Source organism: Tachysurus vachellii, chromosome 19, assembly GCF_030014155.1.
Source record: "Tachysurus vachellii isolate PV-2020 chromosome 19, HZAU_Pvac_v1, whole genome shotgun sequence".
NCBI classification, from domain to species: Eukaryota; Metazoa; Chordata; class Actinopteri; order Siluriformes; family Bagridae; genus Tachysurus; species Tachysurus vachellii.
The window spans coordinates 7,061,837-7,083,024 of record NC_083478.1 but is presented as its reverse complement, the minus strand read 5'-3'; the positions used below and the strand labels follow the sequence as shown (position 1 = coordinate 7,083,024).

Sequence of the window (21,188 nt, the reverse complement as noted above, 5' to 3'; positions counted from 1 at the left end):
AATAAATGTTTACATTTACGCAGCAAAAACCTATATTGTATTGCTGTATGTTCTTGTTTTTTATGGCTTTCATCTACATACATGACCCAGGTATGCAGAAGTGAGGAAGTGAGGGAGGGAGTGAGTCAGTTGATAAGTGAGAAAGTAAGTGAGTAACGGAGCGTGGGAGGGAAAGATGGAGGTTCATGACGTGCTTCCCGTGTTTAAAAGTGAATCTGAAAACAGCCTCTCTTATCCTCTCCTACCTCTCCTACCTCTGATCCTCTTCCCATCTGTCTCTGGCTGGCGGCTGTAATGGATGGGTGGTGCTCTCAGCCTGGTAAACATGCCACGCTTGAAGTAGAGCGCCGTAGGAGATCTGAGAGCTAGGAGGCTCTTTCCTCCAGACCTCTGGATGGTCAAAGCGTACCCCCAGGTGAGGCCGTGAGGCCTGCAAGTAGAAAAGGTAGAGAAGAGATGTGTTAAAGACAGATTGAGGGAAAGAAGGGAAACCGGAAAGGGCCTGAAATGGCTGATGAAATGATCGTGGGATACATGAGTCAGGCTGGGATCAAGACAGAGGATAAAGTTTGAATGTGTTCTTTTTTGTTTTTTCTGCAGTCTTGGTGAGTTTTGTGTTTGCTGATGCAAAAAGGTCAGGGTAAAACAAGGAATCAGGAGCGTGAATGAAAATTAAATAAGACACAAAAAACACACACAACTACATATTCGCCCCTGAAAATGCACAAAAATACAAGCACAGGGTTTAATTTACTACCAGAGATAGTCGGCAAAAAATCTGTAAGGAATGAAATGCAACAATAAAACAGGTCTAAAGGATTTATTACACTTACAGCACGGCAGTTTGCCAATATTTATTAGTGAACAATGAACTGTGGAACGTCTACAAGACAAGTTGTTTGTTTAAGGCAACTTCCTGTTTATCTTATAGTAGCTATAAACAGTCATTCCTTCACCAGCCATTTTCATAATTAGTCTTCTAATCATGCTAAATGAACAATATACTGTATTCATTTAAACAACTTAACACCTGCTGACCAATTAGAACTGTGAATTCCCCAGCACTGAGCTGCTTTTAAACCTGCATCATATGTCAGTTCTTGTTTTTATATAACAGATAACCGTGCCCTAATCATTGTCTCTAGTAATCCCTCTTTGATTTACAGTTCATGATATTAACCCTAGAGTATTCCTGTAAATAAAGTCAGACTCTTCTCTTCTTGTTAAATGCAATGCTTGCTGAAGTCACAGAAAGCCTGCAGGGGGCACTGTGTTTCTTGTGGCACCAGCATGGCAGGGCATAGAGGTGCCATGCTTTTGTGGGCGCTGACAGCGGTGCTCAAGTTGCCCTGGGGAAGAGGACGTCCTGCGGGGGCAGATGGACACCGTGTGGTGCCACAAACAGACAGGTGGGCTGCTGTCACCCCAGCCCAGCAAGCAGGCGGCCCCTTTCCCCCTAGGAGGTCACCTTCCTACACCCACCCACACACACCCAGACACACACACACACACAGACACAAGCTTCCAAATACGTACTGCTGACGTCTGTCTTATTACTTTTCAACCTCAAGTACATACAACAAACCAAACCATAGCCCATCTCAACTCTCCGCTAAATCCTCATGGGGACTTGCAGCTTATCAACACAATTACACACAACAAAATCACACAACACTATCTCCCCTTAACAATTACCTGTCCACGCACACACACACACACACACACAAAAGCAATTTGTATGTCCTGTGTTTGACTGTATGCTAACAACCCTAAAACACCCCCTCCTTAAACACCACAGCACTCCTTCAGCTAACAATATGATGTTAGTAAAATGTTTTCTAATGGTTTGTATAAGGTTCAACTTGTGTTCACCTTCTTCACCAAGAATAATTTCACACGAACACTCGCTTTTTTAGTATTCACTTCAGATTTCCTAATAGCTCAGAGTCGAGAGTCGTTACACAACGAGAATGTTTCTTACTAATTCAGAGCCAATGACAGTCTAGTTATCATTCAGTGCTTAGTGTACTGAATTACAGCAAATGTTTAATCACAGTCTTTTCTTAGTAATCCCCTAAGAGATCTGAGGTAAATGTTAATATTCTCTATAGTTTGTTTGTTTTCAGCGTCATCACATGCTTCATATAAACATTAACAGCTGTGTGACAGCTAGCTAAATCATCAGCTAGTTTATCCTTTGTGTCCTTGTTTCCTAGCTGGCTAGCAATACTGTTGTGTCTGAGAATGTATTTTCACAACATTGCATTCAATGAGTGATTTCAGAACAAAAAAATTAATCTTTTTTTTTTAATCTGCTAATTTTATAAAGATTTATTAAGCTGTTTATTAGTGCTAGCTTTCAGACAGGATGGGGTAAATATTATTACATTGTTATGCTGGCTAGCTTGATAAAAACGTTTTGTCTGGGTTTGGTTTTGTTTTGTTTTCTGATGCCTGCCAGCGAGTTTCTTGTGAAATGTGATCTATGACCTTTCTGGATCAGTTTTAAAAAAAATAAAATCAGCTATCTGGCTAACAAAACTATTTAGTCTTTTATAGGGATTTAAATTCACTCACAAATTCACGATTAGTTCCAGTTTCACTTTTCAAGAATCTGTCAGAAACATTACGCATTCTCGTGATCTTCTCTGTTAGCCGGTTCTGCGCCCTCTCTCTGCTTCATCTCCGCTCCAGTACACAACCAGACTTTCTTTAGATAGATATCCATAAAATAGATCTGTAGATAAAGCCGACCATGCTGCGTCCTAAAATAGACGTAGCATTGACTATTTCTGTGTGACATTGTGGTTCGCTCCAAACCAGTATAAAGGCTAATTAAAATAGCAAAAGTTGCACCAATAAAACAGGAACCGTCCCGTAATTATGGCCGACGCATGAGGACATCATAAGCAGGCGGAAGCATCCGACTAATGAAGGAAATAAATCGATCACAACAAGACAAAACCCTGCTTTATGACCCTCTTCCCAGCCGACACACAAAGGCCCTCGTAAAGGCAGAGAAGGGAAAGTTTAATGATAGTCTTAAAGTGTCGGGGCCACTACCTCATTTTTACTGCGCTTCCCCATGACAATGGGTGTGCTGAATTCTGTGCTCGGCTCCTTCGCCCTCATTAGCTCCCTTTTTCGTCTTCTTTCTTTATCCTTCCAATCTCTCTTTTTGTCTCGCTCTCTCACTCGCTGTCTCGCCTTTTCTCCCTCCAGATTCCAATGAGTGACAGGTTTCCCCCTTAAACTGTGCATTGTACAATGCACACATTTAGAAAAACCCATACACACACACACACACACACACGTGAACTGAGTAGGAAGCTGTATCGTCAATCAGCATTCACTCCAGTGTGTCTGAGTGTCTGAAGTCATAGAATGTGCATGCCCAAATGTCAGGAAAGGATGTTTAATTCCGCCTGCCATGATATCATTCTAAATCACTTAATTACCATCCTTCATCTGCTTATAATTCAACGTCAGAAGTCCACACAGACCCTGAAGCTCACCTGTTTTTGCCCAGATGTGAGCTGGACTCTATACACGCCCATCCAGCTTCTCAGAGCAGGCCTCATCTAACACCCCAAACACACACACACACACACACATGGCCTACAGTAGCTCCCATATCTCTCTATTTACCAAAGCCTCTCATGCATTTTACACCAGGGAGCCTGTTAGATTGCTGTGTTTCTACTCTCAGTATCACTTCTCAACTTTACTTTTCTGCACCTGAGTGTTAAGACTTGATATATAAAAAAAGTCAAACTTGTGAAAGCACGATTTCTGACTGCAGTATTTTTAAGATGTGCTGCAATGATGCAGCTGGACCTGAACGCCGAGTTCTTCTTTTTCATTTTTTTTCTGTCAGCAAATAGGTTATTGTTAGTGTTTCACAAATAACTATATATACGGATGCAGTTATATAATTCCGTATGCTGTAATGTAAGGAATGAAATATGACAGAGTGTGCCGTACCAGCTCAGTGTTAAATACTTTCCTATAACAGTACAACTTTATTTCTATTATAGCACACTAATTACCATTCATTCATTCATTCATTCATTCATTCATTCATCTTTTACCGCTTATCCGTACTACCTCGGGTCACGGGGAGCCTGTGCCATCTCAGGTGTCACTGGGCATCAAGGCAGGATACACCCTGGACGGAGTGCCAACCCATCGCAGGGCACACACAAACACACTCTCATTCACTCACGCAATCACACACTATGGACAATTTTCCAGAGATGCCAATCAACCTACCATGCATGTCTTTGGACCAGGGGAGGAAACCGGAGTCCCCGGAGGAAACCCCCAAGGCACGGGGAGAACATGCAAACTCCACACACACAAGGCGGAGGCGGGAATCGAACCCCGACCCTGGAGGTGTGAGGCGAACGTGCTAACCACTAAGCCACCGTGCCCCCCCACACTAATTACCATTTTTACATATTTACATTTAATGTGGAAAGACTGCGAAACTTGTTAGTTCCTGTTATCACTTCATTATAACAACTGTAAGCCATCATCCACACAACAATCTCTGACGGTTACAAACCCTCTACAAACAGTCTTTTTGGTGATTGTTGCTAAACAAAGCTTGATTTTGTTGCAGATTTTTTAAAAATTTGTGAGTGCATTCTACCAGTGAAGACACTCTTTCTATGGGAGCTGAATGTGTGTTGTGATGATGTCACATGACACGTGTCTCAGCATAAAACTGGAAATATCTGTGGTCATTGTGAAAATTGGAAAGCTCCCCAGAACATTCCCCAGTTTGCTTGATTTTCTAAAATCCTGGAAGGACTATACAATGCACTGAAACTGGACACTCCTTCCAAAAATGCTATATAAACACTCTCACTCACTCACTCATTTTCTACCGCTTATCCGAACTACCTCGGGTTATGGGGAGCCTGTGCCTATCTCAGGCATCATCGGGCATCAAGGTAGGATACACCCTGGACGTGCCAACCCATCGCAGGGCACACACACTCTCATTCATTCACACAATCACACACTACGGCAATTTTCCAGAGATGCCAATCAACCTACCATGCATGTCTTTGGACTGGGGGAGGAAACCGGAGTACCCGGAGGAAACCCCCGAGGCACGGGGAGAACATGCAAACTCCACACAGACAAGGCGGAGGTGGGAATCGAACCCCCAACCCTGGAGGTGTGAGGCGAACGTGCTAACCACTAAGCCACCGTGCACCCCAGAAATCTTCATCATATATCCAATTAAATTAGATGACTGTTTAAGCAGTCATAACTACTGCCTAAGCTTCAGATATAGAAAATCTCTCAGCACTTTCTGACCAATCAGAATCACCGCTATAACGTCTATAATGTGATGTGTTATCTTTTGGACACATATGCATATTTTTTCATGTTAATCTGGGTTTCTAGAGCACACGCCTCGGCTTTAGGGCAGGACAATTTATTAGGAACATCTTTGTTAGCCATGATCATCCGGCAGCAGTGCAGGTTATAAAAACAGATCATGTAAATGTGAGGTTTTGTTAATGTCAATATCAAACATTAAAACAGACTGTAGAATGTTTACTGATGCTAAATAGATGTTTCAGAAACTACTGACTTACTTGTTTCACACACAACCACCTGTAGAGTTTACACCGGATGGTGCGAATAACAAAAAACATCCAGTAAAGTCTCTTTCAGCAGGCAGATTTACCTTATTGATGAGACATCAGAGGAGAAAGGACTGACAGGTTTAAGCTGACAGTAAGGCAGATTCAAAGACCACTCTTTAGTGGAGGATGGACTATAGAAGCACAAGGCTACATCAGTCTTTTACTCTGCAGTGGCATCACTAAAACTTTGATTGAACATTGATTGTGGGGTTGTTGTTTTTTTTTTGCGTTATATTCTGTAAGCAGAAACTAATTAAATAAGGAACATATTTCAGATAATAACGTTATGCAGGCTGTTTTGTTCTTGCATGGATGGACACAAGGTTCAGCCAGTGTCCTGTTACAGCATACCTCTGAGATTAGATGAATTTTTATGGCAACGTGGTCATGCCATATATCGATTCGGTCTGGTTGTTTACTGAGAGAGACGAAAGTGAGAGAAAGACTATATAAAACTTTTATATATAAAGCTATAGACCAATTCCACATCGGGGATTACATATTTACTGTATATATAAAATACGTCCTGCTCTTCCTGAAATAGACTGAAAAATATGTCGGTTCAAATATGAGGACAGTTTTGTCACCGGCCTAGACATGATGCACAGAAGGCCTGAAGAACACAGAGCACAGCGGTGCGTTCTGTATTTCACACCCACGGCTACGCTCAGGCAGAACAACCAGAAAAACACAAGTAGAGAAATATACGTACATTTAGTGAGGAATGAACACTTTGTGAAACAAATAATGTAGCATCCAGAACACAGATCAGAGCTACTGATTTAATGCCAATATACACCTCTGGACCCTTGTCATATCACAGAAGTGAAGTATTGTAATTTTATGTATCTGGAGGGTCTTTAGAAATACTCTATATATATAATCTTAGTGAGGTTCAGCCAAACACACACACGGGTCTATAGTTCAGGCGGTTCTTCTTTAGACAGAATAGATGTGTTTTCCTGGCCTGACTGTGTGAATGGTACATGTTACAGTGTTTCCCCAAGCTTATAACACCACTTTTCTCCCCTCCACCGTCTTCAGCCTGCCTCAGCAGATCACACTACTGTACAAACACGTTACAGAGGCAGAAATGGGCTCAGTCAGAAAACTGCTCTGTCTGGTCCCTGTGGGTCTCTGAGGGCACTCATCTTTCTTTCACTCTCCTTCACTCTCCTTGTGTGCAATCATCTGTCTGTATGCTAGTTTACACTATGCTCAGTGTGGTGTGTGTGTCTGTGTGTGTGTTGCGAGACAGTGGTGGAGAAGCAGTGCTCCCAGGGCACCAATTAGCTCCATGTTGCTCCTATGGGGTTGCTGGGAATGGGCCTGTGATTGGCGGGTGAAAGGTGTTAAAGACTCTTTGATTCGTTTTGCCACCCAGAGAGAGAGAGAGAAAGAGAGAGAGAGAGATAGAGAGAGCAGACGAATCAGATGTACACTGAAAAACAATCAGTGATGATGATGCTGATGATGATGCAGCTGATGTTGCTGCTGCTGCTGCTGGTGATGATGATGTTGATGATGATGGCAACCAAACCCATTCAGTGGATTCTAACTCAACTATTGCAAAAACTCTCACTTGTGAAAGAACATTAATAATATTTGTAACATTCTGTTCTAATCAGCGCCGTGACAAAACACACAGAGCGTTCATCGACATTAAAAACATAAGAACACGGCCAAATGAGAAAAGACGTTGTCTAAAAGGAAAGCTGTTACTCTAGATCCCAAAGCTCTGCATATATGCTGTATATATATGCCTGGTCCAGGAAGAGAAATGGGAAAAAACTTTATTCTTATAAACAGAAGTCTCTATTTCTAGTGAAAAGTGTTTTTGTAAAAAAAAAAAAAAAAAAAAAAAAAAAGTTGGCCATTATTAACATAATTATTAGATTACACAAGTTATTTTTTGTTGTCTCATTTTTGTGATCATTTTTTGTGAACATCCACAGAAAGATACCATCATGTTTTGTAATATGAAAATGAAACATTTCAAACACCATTAAGGAGTTCAGAATCCATGGCCGCCTGAGCAGGGGCTTAGTGAGATGTTCTAAATAAATGTGTTAAGAAATAAACAAACAGTATTCACACAAACAGAAGAAATACCATGTAAAAATCTCATTCATAACGTACTGGTAAAGCTCGTACCACTACCCCTGTTCCTGAGGCGTGGCGTTCAGTTGTCTCACTAATGTTAAACAGAAACAAGCACAAAGTTGTGTTTTGTTGTGTTTTGACATCGTGGGAATAAAAAGGTACTCGCCTCAACTCTTTCCTACAAATGCAGTGTTACGTTGTTCTTTTTTGCTGCAGTTTTACTGGGCTTTAAAGTCAGTTTTGTTGTTCCTCCTTCTGCAGCCTTGCTCTCGTGTGTCCCTTTTCTTATCCTCTCGTATTTCCGTTCTCTCTTCTCTGCCGCCTCATCTCCCTGAGCTTGCAGAATTTCATTGTAGATGAATCATAAGATAGTCGATAGCTGGCCGCGTGGCTGCGTGCAGAGGGGAATCGATGTCTGGGTCGGGGCTGGCGGAGAGAGGGATGGAGAGGTGGAGAGGTGGAGGGAACATGACTATTGTGAATGAGCGAGTGAAGGCCATGAAGGCACCTGCTCTGATGGGAGTCCTGGACACTTCAAGTCTCTCAGAGTGATCACATTGTCTCGCTCGGGTTTGAATTTTTACACGCATTATAGCCTGTAAAGGAGAAGCTTTAAGGCCGCTTGCTGTTTTACCACTGACTAGAAGCTGTCAGAAAGGGGTAAGCCAGACAGCGCTTGCATAAGCCAGGCTTGTAATCTGGTTTAAGGGAATGATGGGATCTTTTTACAGGACTCTCTCGAGCTGCTCTCTCTGTTAGACAACAGTAAATGTCAGTGTTCTGTCTCTGTCTCTACCTTTGTTTCTCGCCTTCCTCTCACTCTCTTATTCTCTTATTAAACCAAGCTCTGAGAAATACACTCTCTGCAGGTTAATAGGCTCCTGTCTCACTATTTTCTGTTCCTTTGCTTGTGCTCGCCAGGGAGGTGGAATCGTTCAGTTACACGTTGGGAGTCAAAAAAATAGAGATATAAAAAAGTACCATGAAGAAGAAATAGCAAAACAAAAACAATTCCTTGTTAGCAGCGATGATAAACATTTTATCTGAGGAAGCGCGTTCTCTACATTGAATCACGCCTCTCTTGAGGACGCGTCAACGATGCACACATGCCGTGTGTGTATAAGAAATTCATCAAAGAGCCAGCCAGTAGAAGAGCACATTACGTAACTCCGCTGAAACTTTACTACACAGGCTATTAGGCGCTTATTGAGAACGGGGTTTGATGATTTCAGTGTACTCTAATTCGAATTGTGAAAATGTCACCGCAAATGAACTAAAAATCTAACCTGTTTTACTTTGCAGATGTGGGTCTTTTTTTTTTTTTTTTTTAATTCCAGGCCATTTTTTTTTTTTTTTTTTTTTTTTCGATTTAATTGCTTAAGCGAGGGTTGCTTTGCAAGGAAATGCTCTCGTGGGTTCAGAGATTTTAAAGCTACACGAAATTAGGCAGGAAGCAATTCCCTTATCCCTGGGTTTTTATTGTGAGTACAAAGTATCCTCTTCGCCAAATGTCATAATAAGCAACCGCTGCAGGAAATCAGACGGCAAACACAGAAGGCGCAGCACGGGAACGGCAGAGCAAAGCGGACGCGATCGAGCTCATTTACAATAATCCCAGCAGCAATTTGGAGCCCGGCAGCTAGAGGAGTACACTCTGTCACTGCTCGTTAAAATTAGAAAAAATTACAGGAAACCGAGAAGACGTGCGTAGCGTTTTAAAGACGTGAGCAAGGAAATGCAAACATGTGATTAGCGTGACGGTTCTCGCGCTGAGTCTGGTGTCGACATTAGCTTGGAAACATGGTTTGTCTCTGTTATGCACACACACATTCACACATGCACACACAAACACAGACACGTGCACACACACATTCACACATGCACACACACACAGACACGTGCACACACACATTCACACATGCACACACACACAGACACGTGCACACACACATTCACACATGCACACACACACACACAGACACGTGCACACATACATTCACACATGCACACACACACACACGCACACATGAACACACTGCCAGCTGTTTGAGATTTCTTGGAGACATCGAAAGAATTGAATTTAACTCCCACTGGGAGGTCGTAGATTGGGTGACAGAAGCAAGATTGGAGAATGAGACCGGTCCAACACACACAATCACACTCACACACTCAGGGAGGGGATAAAAACAGAGCTGCACCTTTGACAAACACACCAAGGCCGAGCCATTCACTGATTTATTCATACACGCTTGCCTGCTCTTCAAAAGCTTTAATTAAAGTCGGCTACAACAGTGTTACTCCTCTTCACAGACGGAGTGGAGATGTTCAGGAACATAAACTGCTGCTAGAAGCTGGATGAAAATGGACTTGGCCAGGCCTGGACACACAGCAAGCTAATCTAGATTTAAAACACGATGCTTGTTTTGGTGATGTCACACAACACTCTCGCCAGTCTGTCTATTATTCTCTCTCTCTCGCTCTCCCTTTCTCTCTCTTTCTCTCTCTCTGTGTTAGTGGGTGTTGGGCGGTGAACACTAAGCACAGGATGGCTATCAGCTGTCTCATCGCTGGCACTTGTCAGGCAGAGCAGGCTGGCACAGCTGCGATAAGGCGGGCACAGGCCCCTCCCGGCCCGCCTCGTCCCTCCATTCCGGGTCTAAGAGCAGCCGGCTGCACGTGTATCAGCATTATTTATATTCTTTTTAAATTGTCTTTGCGTTTTTTCCCATCGAGATAACCACACAGGGAACATCTGTTTTGTGCTGGAAGGGCATCAGTTCTCAGGCAATCACTTCAAAGTGAGATACAGGGACGAGAGTGAGAGAGAGAGAGAGAGAGAGAGAGAGAGAGAGAGAGGGAGAGGGAGAGGGAGAAGCTGCTTTAACTCAATAGCTGGAGAGGTCAGTATCCTGCTCTGTCTCACACTGCCCCCTGCATCCTGCTCCTTCTGCACCTTTGGTGTAAATTTGAGGTTTTCATGATGTTCTGTGTTTGACCAGAAGAATCCACTCTGAACAACTCTGAACCTTTAACATGTCACTTTCAGCATTCTGTGAAAAATGAGGTTCCGTATCACACCCCAGGGTTCTTCACTTGCTCAGTAGGACCTTCCCCCTAAATAAAGAACCCCGTAATGAATCGAAAAAGAATCTAACTTGTTAACTTGGAGTCAAATAACCCCATTGGCTTCTTTTCAATAAACGCTTTAATATGTTTCTCCAGATATATGTTTCTCCAGGGATTCTGTATATGAAGCAAGTCACTGAACCATTTGGGGATTTTATATGTTCTTTTTAACAGTGTGCAGCATCCACAATTTGTTTTATCATCAATTGAATAAAACGTCTTTTATCGACATGGTGGTCTGTTATCACTAAAACCAGCAATGCAGCAGCACTTTAGTCCTTTAGTGTGTCCAGCTCTCTCACCTCCTCATCTCTATCTTCTGCTCAAAGGTTCCACCAGGTTCCCAAGCTTCACCTATCATACTTATTCACCACCACTAATATAGAATCATCAGAATCATTCTAACGTGGCATTAAAAGTAGTGAGAAAAGAAACTCTTGCTTCTATTTTTGAACTAACAATGTGAATATATTGGTATATATAAATTATATATAAAATGTGAATATACATTTTAAATGTATTTATTTTCGGTCAGTTCGTTCAGCTTGAAATAACACCGACACCGTCTACAACGCAGAGGTTGCCAGGTATTAATAAAATAAAGCTTTTTGCGTTAGTGTTTGCAATTGCAAGAGTGTTCCAAGTCCAACTCCTTTAAGACTGATAAAGCAGACTGCATTTTATGGATAGGATAATTGCAGTATGGTATAGTATAACAGTAAGAGGCAGTTTATAAAGTGTAAACTTAGACTTATTCAATGAAAAGGAGGGAATGGTGCCGGATCTAGCTTGAACAGACTGAAGTGCTATCCAAAGGACTGTGTGAAAAATTCAGGCTTGTAGTTTGTTAGAGAACTTGCCAGTGTTCTTGTTTAGACTTTATCCCTCTCTCTCTCTCTCTCTCTCTCTCTCTCTCTCTCTCTCTCTCTCTCTCTCTCTCTCTCTCGCTTCTGGCTCAGCAGCTCCCAGACAGCTTACATCATTTATTATCTGCAAAGGAGTTCTTTTTTTTTTCCCCCCACAGTTAACTAGAAGTCTCACCACTGAGACTCTCCACCAGTAAGACGCAAATCTGTTTACCTCCAGCACCAGAAAGCGTGAAGCTAATGGGAGGTGTAAAAATGCCACAGCCGAAGAAACGTGTGATATTGATCTGTTTAATATTTTCTTAAAAAGTGGTAATCTATAGTTGGATTGGTATTTATCCTGGTGAATACACGAGTGTTTCAGGGTGAAATTCTGCACTGAAAAAAAATGGTTCGATAGAGATACTGGATTTAATGTAGCTCCTGGAAACATCTCTGTTTTTGGGTGAAGTCAGGCTCGAATAACCCTCTGAGCAATTCTTAAATCTTAGGACTGATTTGGATTGGATTATTTTTCTATAGAGAAGTGGAATCATTGAATTATTAATGGAGTATCTCTGAATTTTAGTCCCACACAAAACCCGTCGTTATTTAAGGACAGAGTCAAAAAATGATGCCATATTTTACTTTTGATAAAGTCTGCATCTGAAATAATCCCATCTGAATTGGCATAGTAAAGGTAAAGGTTTATTATATAAAATAGGATTGCACTTTTACTTTTTCTTCAGTAGAAAGAGACTCCTGGAAGAGCTTTCTCTTAAGTTAAGAGCTTTCTTCTTCTTAAGTTTACGTATTGATTCACAACAATAAAATATGGATGCCGTTTGAAATGACTAGTCAGAGAATCCATACTTAAGAAAATTTTTCTTAACTTAAAGATTTTCTAGTACAAGTATAGTCTCCACACATGCTATGGTCATGTGACCTACCAGTAATAAAGCACCACTTACCCATCCCTCTAACGAGAGCTTCTAATAACGGTTTGTAGCTGTATGTAGTGTGATTACTGTGGCGGCGCTCCTAGGTCTGAGATCAATCCTAACTACTATAGATGTAATATACTGAAATATAGATGAAATATTACTTACAGACATACATCCGGAAATCTTATTCCATCTGAGTAGCACTTTAGGTCGTACCTTTAAGGTTTAAATATCGATGTGTGCAAGTAGAGTATTAATTCCTGACTATACATGCCCTGAATCCAGCGCTGAAAGCTGCTTGCATTGTGCTGGTGTTGAGGCAGATCAGGATCAGTGTCAGGCTTGGCCACAGGGGCAATAAGAAATGTCAACAAAAAATGATATTTTCTTCCTGATGAGTTCTCTACCAGTAACTTCCTACTGATCTGGACGTGATCCAGCGTGTAATCACGTGACGTCATCAATGATCACACACCATCAGGACAGACGAATAGTGTAATTTTATCACATGGTAAAAAGCTGTACATGGGCATGTGTGTGTGTGTTGGAGAATGTTGCAGAGTGTGTGAGCAAGCAAGGATGAGCTCTGCATGTGCAGTAGGTGACAGGAGCTGGTAACGGCTGCGCACAGCCAAAAGATCTTAATGATGTGTCGTTTATACTCAGGCTGTCGCTGTGCTGCAGGGGAAATGGTATAGTGTGATATGTAGCTTTCTCTTTGAAGAATAAGTGAGCTGTTGGTGTGTCAAAGCAGCTGATCTAGTCGGTAAGCATCAGTGCTTGACTGGGTGTGTATGTTTGTGTGTGTGTTTATGTTTGTGTGTGTGTGTGTGTGTGTGTGTGTGTGTGTGTGTGTGTGTGAGAGATATGGTTGTAGATGGGTCCGAACGTGGCAGCTAACAGACATGATGCGTAATTGATAATAGCATGTGCTTGCTCTTTCTCGCTGCCACCAGCTCACCTGCTCAATCTGCAAAAGCCTTTCCAGCTTTCCTTTCCTTTCACCTGACTCGCTTACTATCCATCCATCCATCCATCCATCTCTCTCTCTCTCTCTCTCTCTCTCTCTCTCTCTCTCTCTCTCTCTCTCTCTCTCCTCTCAGCCAAAGCACTGGAGAAAAACAGCAAGTGTGGCATTAATCATCTGGCTTTGTGAGGAAGAGCAAAGCTACATTTAGCCAAATATATTCCTCTATCTAAAGCTACAGAGATCATATGTACACCATCTATGAACATGAACATACATATGAGAACACACACACACAAGATGGATACACAAAGTCTCAGTTATGGTATCATTATTAGGGATGCTGAGATATTGATACTGGAACTGCACATCGGCTCAATACTGTACTCATTTACATGTACTTGTACTAATGACGTGTGATATTACAAAAATATAAAATATTTCAATTGTATATTAAGATATTAAAGGATTTATACATAATTATCATGGTATATAGTGTAGCATTTAAAATATACAGAATGAGTCGGTTTAAAGTCATCACATTGTAAAACTGATCATTTGCAATATCCAGAATTCTGTACATTCAATATTCTAATAAATAAAAAAACTTTACATCATCTCAGTTACTTCCGATTTTGTTTAGAACTTTGTCATTGCTAATTAGAAAAAGACAGAATATCACAATATACATTAAAGTGTGCTGATATTTGATCACAATATGGATATCATTTACAAAAAAAATATGTAAATTCGCGTTTAATTGCAAGCCTACTAAGTAAAAGTCAACTATTATAGTTAATTAATGCACATTATTATACACATTAATACTTTATATGTAGCTGACTTTATGATGAACAAGCCTAGTACCAGGGGCGGTTCTAGGATTTCATCTTTAGGGGGTTTTAGCCCTCAGTGAGAATTTAAAACAAGAAGAGTTTTATGTTATATATTATATGACTACATAGTAAGCCAAAAGTTATGGTATTATTTAAAAATGGCAAAAGTTGACACCAAAATTGATTGCATGATGTAATGATGCCAGTCTTGTATCAAATCAGTTCATGTATGTGTGCTTTCTCTACGAACAGTGTGTCCTATGAATGCAGTCATTAACAAAAAAAAATATTCACAAGACATTTTGCGGCTTTCCGCCGATTAACGTTATAGATAAATGCCTCCAGCTCTGACTGCGCATGCCTAAGCTTCTCCGTTCAAATAAAGCAGACAGCTAATGACGCACTTTTGAAAGACTACAATGCACGCGCGTAAAAGTTAAGTAAAACATTTCTCTCTTGGATCAAACTGATAAATAAATTTCTATCCCATCAACGACATGTCCTGAATTTTAACGTCATTTTTATTTTTGAAAGTAAAAATTATACTTATAGTTTTAGGGTGGCTGAGATCACAGACAGGGGGGCTGGAGCCACCCTAAAAAAGGTCTAGAACCGCCCCTGTCTAGTACCCTAAGTACTGTAAATGCTCACTTTTACTATATATGGGGATAAATTGATTGATAAATACTAAGTAGGATCAGTATCATTATTGTTATTGACATGTACACCAAAAAGCATGTGCTAGTATTAAGATTCTGAAATAAATAGCATTGTTGCATCCCTTATTATAATTATAATTATTCTTGATGCATTCTAATAAAGATGAATGTACTGTATGTTTTTTTTTTTTTTTTAATTTAAGCCCACTATTTAAAAGAGCTTGTATCTTCTCATAAAACATCACTGTATATCCCGTAATATTAGCTATTATGATCCAGCTATATAATGTAAGTGTTTAATTTAGAGCCGTTGGTTATCATGGCTGCTTTACAGTGGCTTCTTTCTCAATAATTCGGTGGCACAAACTCGTTCCTCATCCCTTCAACTTCTCTGAAATGAATGAACTGAAGGAGTGAATGCAGTTACCTTCAGTGAATAAAAGGATTTCTCAGCTCCTGGATGAGCTCCAGTGTAGAATGAAGGCAAACGCTGATTGTCATCACTCACCATTGTCGAGAACTAGAATGTATGTATATACTGTATATACTCTGTGTGTGTGTGTGTGTGTGTGTGTGTGTGTGTGTGTATACATATATATATATAATTTAATTTCCATATTAATCTGTCACATTTGGGCTTCAGTGCCTGCACTGCTCCTGTCATGGCTTTCTGATAACAGCACAGTTAATATTTCACCCTCATGTATAAATACCTATCCTTCTGATAAGTTTAATTGAATTGCTTGTGTACACAGACATGGAAAATGAGAATGAGAATGAGCCCTGCAGGCAGACTCCAGGTACCAACCACCTTCCGGTTAAACACTGACATGCCCAGAAGCTCTTGAGCACAAAGCTGTGTGCTGACATGCAAGATTGTTGTGACCTTTAACACAGGAACTTTGCTTCAGTCCCGGGTGGATTAGATGACTAATTCATTTGATTTTTCTGCCTCACTCATCTTTTCTCTTTTTTCTAATGGATAGATCTACTTTAAAACAGTCTTTAAGTTTTGAAGGTCAGTGCAGTCTAATAACCGGTGTGTGGTTGTGGGCAGGGTGAGTTCAATAAACGAACAAACTAATGAACTATCTAACGAACATACAAACGAATGAATGAATGAATGAATGAATGAATGAATGAATGAATGAATGGGGAATATAAAGCGGTTGTGAACAGGGTGGGTGGATGAAAATCAGATTAGGGTGTCAAGGAGATTAAATAAAATAAGAACAAGAGGATGAGAGTCACATTAACCTGAGATATACTGTACATTAACCTGAGACATACAGCTCCCCATTAGCAGACCTTCTGAACAGACACTTCCTGATTACTTACTATTCCATATAGTATACTGTAAGAACTACATATGTATCACGTTGCAAAGTCTTGCCATACGTATATAGTATCAAAGTACAGGCTTTGTATACACTTACTGATAGATCTTGTGTTTCAAAATTGCCTTGTTGCTTGCCTATACATTAGATTCTACTCTTTGTTTTGAAATATTACGCCTGCTGCGGTTTGGCCTTTGCTTATGTTAAAAGCAACAACAACTTATTTGTATTGTCCGTGATCCTTGTACATAGCTCCTAAACAATCTCCCAAGTCCTGTATGAGACAGCATCATGAAGACGGTTAAGAGGAGAGAAAGTAATTCGATAAACTGTTGGTCAGGGGTGATAAACAAGTTTTTTATTACAACTAGCGCATTAGATGGAGATGTTGCTAGTGTGTTAGATGGAGTTCTTACTGGAGCTCTCATATGGAGATATCGCTGAAAACTGTTAGAGCTTGTTAGTGGGGAATGTAGCTTGTGCTTTAGATGGAGGTCTTGCTAGTGGGAGAATTAGTTGGTGGGGTGGAAGGAGGTCTTGCTAGGGGGAGATGTTGCTAGGGGGATGGATGGAGGTCTTGCTAGTAGAAGATGTTGCTAGTGGGTTGAATGGAGGTCTTGATATTATGTGGGTTATAGAGCCAGCAGATCAAAGTGTATTTGCAAGTCGATAACAGTAGAAATGTTCCTATTGGACATCTTGCTAGAGGAGAACTGTTTTAATAGGTTGAGATTTTGCTCTCTTGGAAGGATATTTTTACTAGTGATTTACAGCGGAGTTTTTGCTTGTGGTTTACTATGGATGTTTTGTTGGAGGGTCACAGTGGGCAAAATTCTTGTGGGAGATCTTGTTAGTGGGTCACAGTGGAGATCTTCCTATTGGGATATCTTGCTTGTGAATTTCGGTTAAGATCCTGCTAGTGGGTACCACTGGAGATCTGTCTCAAAAAAGGAACAACAGAAGGGAGCTGGTGGTACACAGGAGCTGGTGCCTGGCACAGAGGCATAATGGGAGAGAGAGAGAGAGAGAGAGAGAGAGAGAGAAAGAGAGAGAGAGAGAGAGAGAGAGAAGATGATGGCAGAGTTTGAGTGGCATCTCTAATTAAAAGGCGCTACAGAGTTGGGCTGGTGGGAGTCCTTCTTCCATTCTATATCAGCCCTAGACACTCGTCCCCAGAAATGATTGATGAGCAATCGCAAAAATAAACCAGCGACTGGCCCCCTTGAGCTGCTCTAGAAATTGATGCATGCAGCGTAATGGATAATACTGAGTGAGGAAAATGAGAAGATAAACATGAAGACAGTGCCAGCCACTCAATGTTTAGGCATGGTTTGATTGCTGCCAGTGTACCTTGAGGCCATGCTGGGCCTGGCTAACAGGCAGCTCACAGCAGCTGGCCGGCTGCAGGACTGGGCCAACAGCACTTCCACTTCCACACCTAGGGGAGCCAATGACTGTGCAGCCATGCATCTCCTCATGGGACTGCTCCAGATCCTGCCAGCTATAGCACTAGTGTGTGTGTGTGTGTGTGTGTGTGTGTGTGTGTGTGTGTGTGTGTGTGTGTGTGTGTGTGTGTGTGTGTGTGTTGTGTGTGTGTAGATGAATGTATGCTTTATTGATCCCACAAGGGAAAATGCATTGTTATAGCAACCAGGCAAAGTAAAGAATATAGAGAAAATCTTGTCTTTTTTTTTTCCTTGGCTTTCTGAATAACTGCTGGATAAATGTATGGATTTCGTCAGACATATGGCATAAGTGCCTCACGCTGTCTTCGCTTTATGTAATTATTAGCTAGTGCTTAAACCCAGAGCCTCCTAATGTGAAGCTAGACAGGCTTCAGCACTACTATCAGCTACCAGGCGATGGCCAGTACAGTTCTAATGAATTATGAATGAAATGTTGAAGGGATATCTCTTTTTTCCCCTCAGGGGACATTCTCCACCACTCATCTGAGAGTGTGAAGCAACACAGAGGCGGCAGCCTCTCTGCTTGCATACTCCAGTCTATATGTGATTTACACAGAGCAAAAATGCTACTTTTAGTGCTTTTCTCTTACCAGAGTGTTGCAAATTTATGCTGAAGGTTGCTTTGTTCACTGTCAAACTGTGCATACCAATGCAAAAATGCCATAAAGGGGCTGTGTCATCTTAGTCACTGATGCATTACTGACTCTATTAGCCCCTGTGTACTTCTTTGAAATGAGGACCGCAGCATTGGCTTTGACTAAAAAAACTGTCTTCTTCGTCTTTTCATTCTCCCTCTCTTTTCTTTTCTTGTCCCTGTCTCACTGGGATCTAGGCCACAGAATGGGTCGATGATACTGTACAACCGGAAAAAGGTGAAGTACAGGAAGGACGGCTACTGCTGGAAGAAGCGGAAAGATGGCAAGACCACGCGAGAGGATCACATGAAGCTGAAAGTGCAGGGTGTAGAGGTAAGGGCTCTGGAGTATGTTCATACCGTGAATCGGGCAATACAGGGTGTTGAATTTTCCCAGTCCTCTCTCTTACCCCCCAAGCTCTGCCTTCTCAAGTGGATGCGAGTATCCTGGTTTTTTAAAAGCATTTCACGTGACATGCAGACAAACACAACCCCAAATCCCAACCCTGCAAAAGCATACTGAAAGTAAAAAATACACCTCAGTTGCACAATTTTAGTTTTCCCTTGGTAGCAAACAAAATGGAAGCAATTGTTTGTACCTTATTAAGCTCTGGATGTTACCTTTGCTCCAGAGAGCCAGCATTAATCTTCCCCCATGCTGAGAGCCACTGCCACCACTAGTAGACTGCAGGCCCCACTACTGCTCCAGAGTGCCCCAGCACGGCCCCGCTGCGTGTGTGTGCCACTTGTGATTTATCTCTGCACCTTTGCTCACCCTATCTTACAAACACACATACACACCCACAAATTACACTTTACAGACCTGCACCAACAACAAGCTGGCTTTCAGAGCCAACACCAAGCTTGTTTTATTCAGAAGACTGCTGATGGTTGTTGTGCTGTTTATGAAGAGTGCAGGCAGATGGCAGCAGGACAATGTTTCTTTAGGGATCAGAAATTCTTGATGCAGTCATACCGTGTGGTAGAGACAGAAGGAGACACAACACACATACACGCATATGTACACTGGGCCACCCTGTCAAACAGACTGCCTGTGTAAAGCTTTTGATGTGTTTTGATGAAACTACGAAAACATTTACCTTACATTTAAGGCATTTGGAAGATGCCCTTATCCAGGGCAACATACATTGATCTCAAGGGCCTTAAGGGCAGAGCTCTATAGCCCAGCGGTGGCAGCTTGATGACAACCAGTAGCCCAACATCTAAATCCTTGAGCTAAAACATCATTACAGCTTTTTAATGTCAACTCACATGACAGTTGAGCATGTATTGAAAGAAAATGTGATATTAATTCTTTTTAACTAATTGGTGACACTAGTGAAATTATATAAAATGTTCTTCTCTGATAAGGATTCATTTTCAAATATATTTACGTTCAATTTCTGCATTTTGGGATGTAATATAAACAAACATACAGGTCACAATCACAGTCTTTGTTTATGATGGGCTGCGAATAGGCTTGATGAATTTGATTCACAACAGAGAAAAACAAGATTAAAGAAAAGTGTGAGAAAAACACATATGGCAGCGAGTTTGCTGAACAATTTGGCAACCGAATAGTAGGCTGCATCTGTCGGCATTTGCGGAGGCTAGTGTAAAGTTTAAGCTCTTGGAAAGAGCCAAAAGAAGTTCCTTTGCTCTTAAATAATGTTCAAAATATTCTTTTTTTTTGTTTGACAGTTTTTCTGTGAAGCAAGAAACTTCCTTGCAACTCCTATACTGTTATACTCACGCTCAATGCTCAGTCTTGCTTGAGATGCTCTGACCTGTGGCTTCTCATACGTTTTGCTAATATCAATGATGTTAGAAGTTAGTCATAACAGAATAAGGTTCATGCAGAATCATACCACTGTGTACCAAAAAACAGATCTAGCCAGAATACATGGTCCCAGCAACGAAATTTGTAGCAGCTCAGAACAGACTTTCAGCACTGGGATAGCAGGACAGCTCCAGGACTTTGAGCATGATATAAGTAGTTGAGAACTTTCCAGAAAATGATTGATTAGGTGCAGAGTGACGGCTGTCAGTTCCCAGTATGCTCTCAGACCTCTGGTCCAGAAACACTGTCTGATTGCAGAGCTATGGACGATACATTACAAGCATTTGGGTCAGATGATGACGTTTGATGAATTAAGTCTCTTACTGAAAGACCTTCTGTGTAAAATTGTGCCAATGTCCACTCTGGGTGTCTTCTCTGCTATGGGCTCTGTGCAAGGGTGATCAATCAGAGACACATCCAGGGATAATAACTATGAGTTTCTAATCAGTCTTCTTCAGGCCTGTGTACTGGAACACAAATAAGTGTTTTGACCTTAACCTTAAAGAGCATTTGCTCTCATGTAGTGCTTTTCCCTCCGGGTGTGCCAGGCTTCTTTTCTTTATCTCATCCATGAATATATTACTGATCACACCAGAGAGACCACCGCAGGATAACAGTTTCAGTGTCTGAAGTCAGAAGGAGAAGGCATGTGGAACAAAGGAGACAGGGAGTGCATGTGTATGTGTTGTGAGGCAGTCATCCATGGACTGAATGAATGTGTGCCTTGGAGTGGCTCTGTGCTGGCCTGCCTGTACGAGGAGGGGC

At 41.4% G+C, this 21,188-nt stretch overlaps 1 protein-coding gene across 1 annotated transcript in view; it reads left to right on the top strand.

Moving 5' to 3' along the window:
* The window catches only part of camta1a (calmodulin binding transcription activator 1a), a 313,886-nt gene that overhangs the window by 126,415 nt on the left and 166,283 nt on the right, over positions 1-21,188 (top strand). Inside the window, exon 3 of the mRNA XM_060894062.1 lies at positions 18,782-18,917. Coding sequence (XP_060750045.1) covers positions 18,798-18,917 — 120 coding nt within the window. The 5' untranslated portion in view covers positions 18,782-18,797. The remainder of the gene's footprint in view (positions 1-18,781; positions 18,918-21,188) is intronic.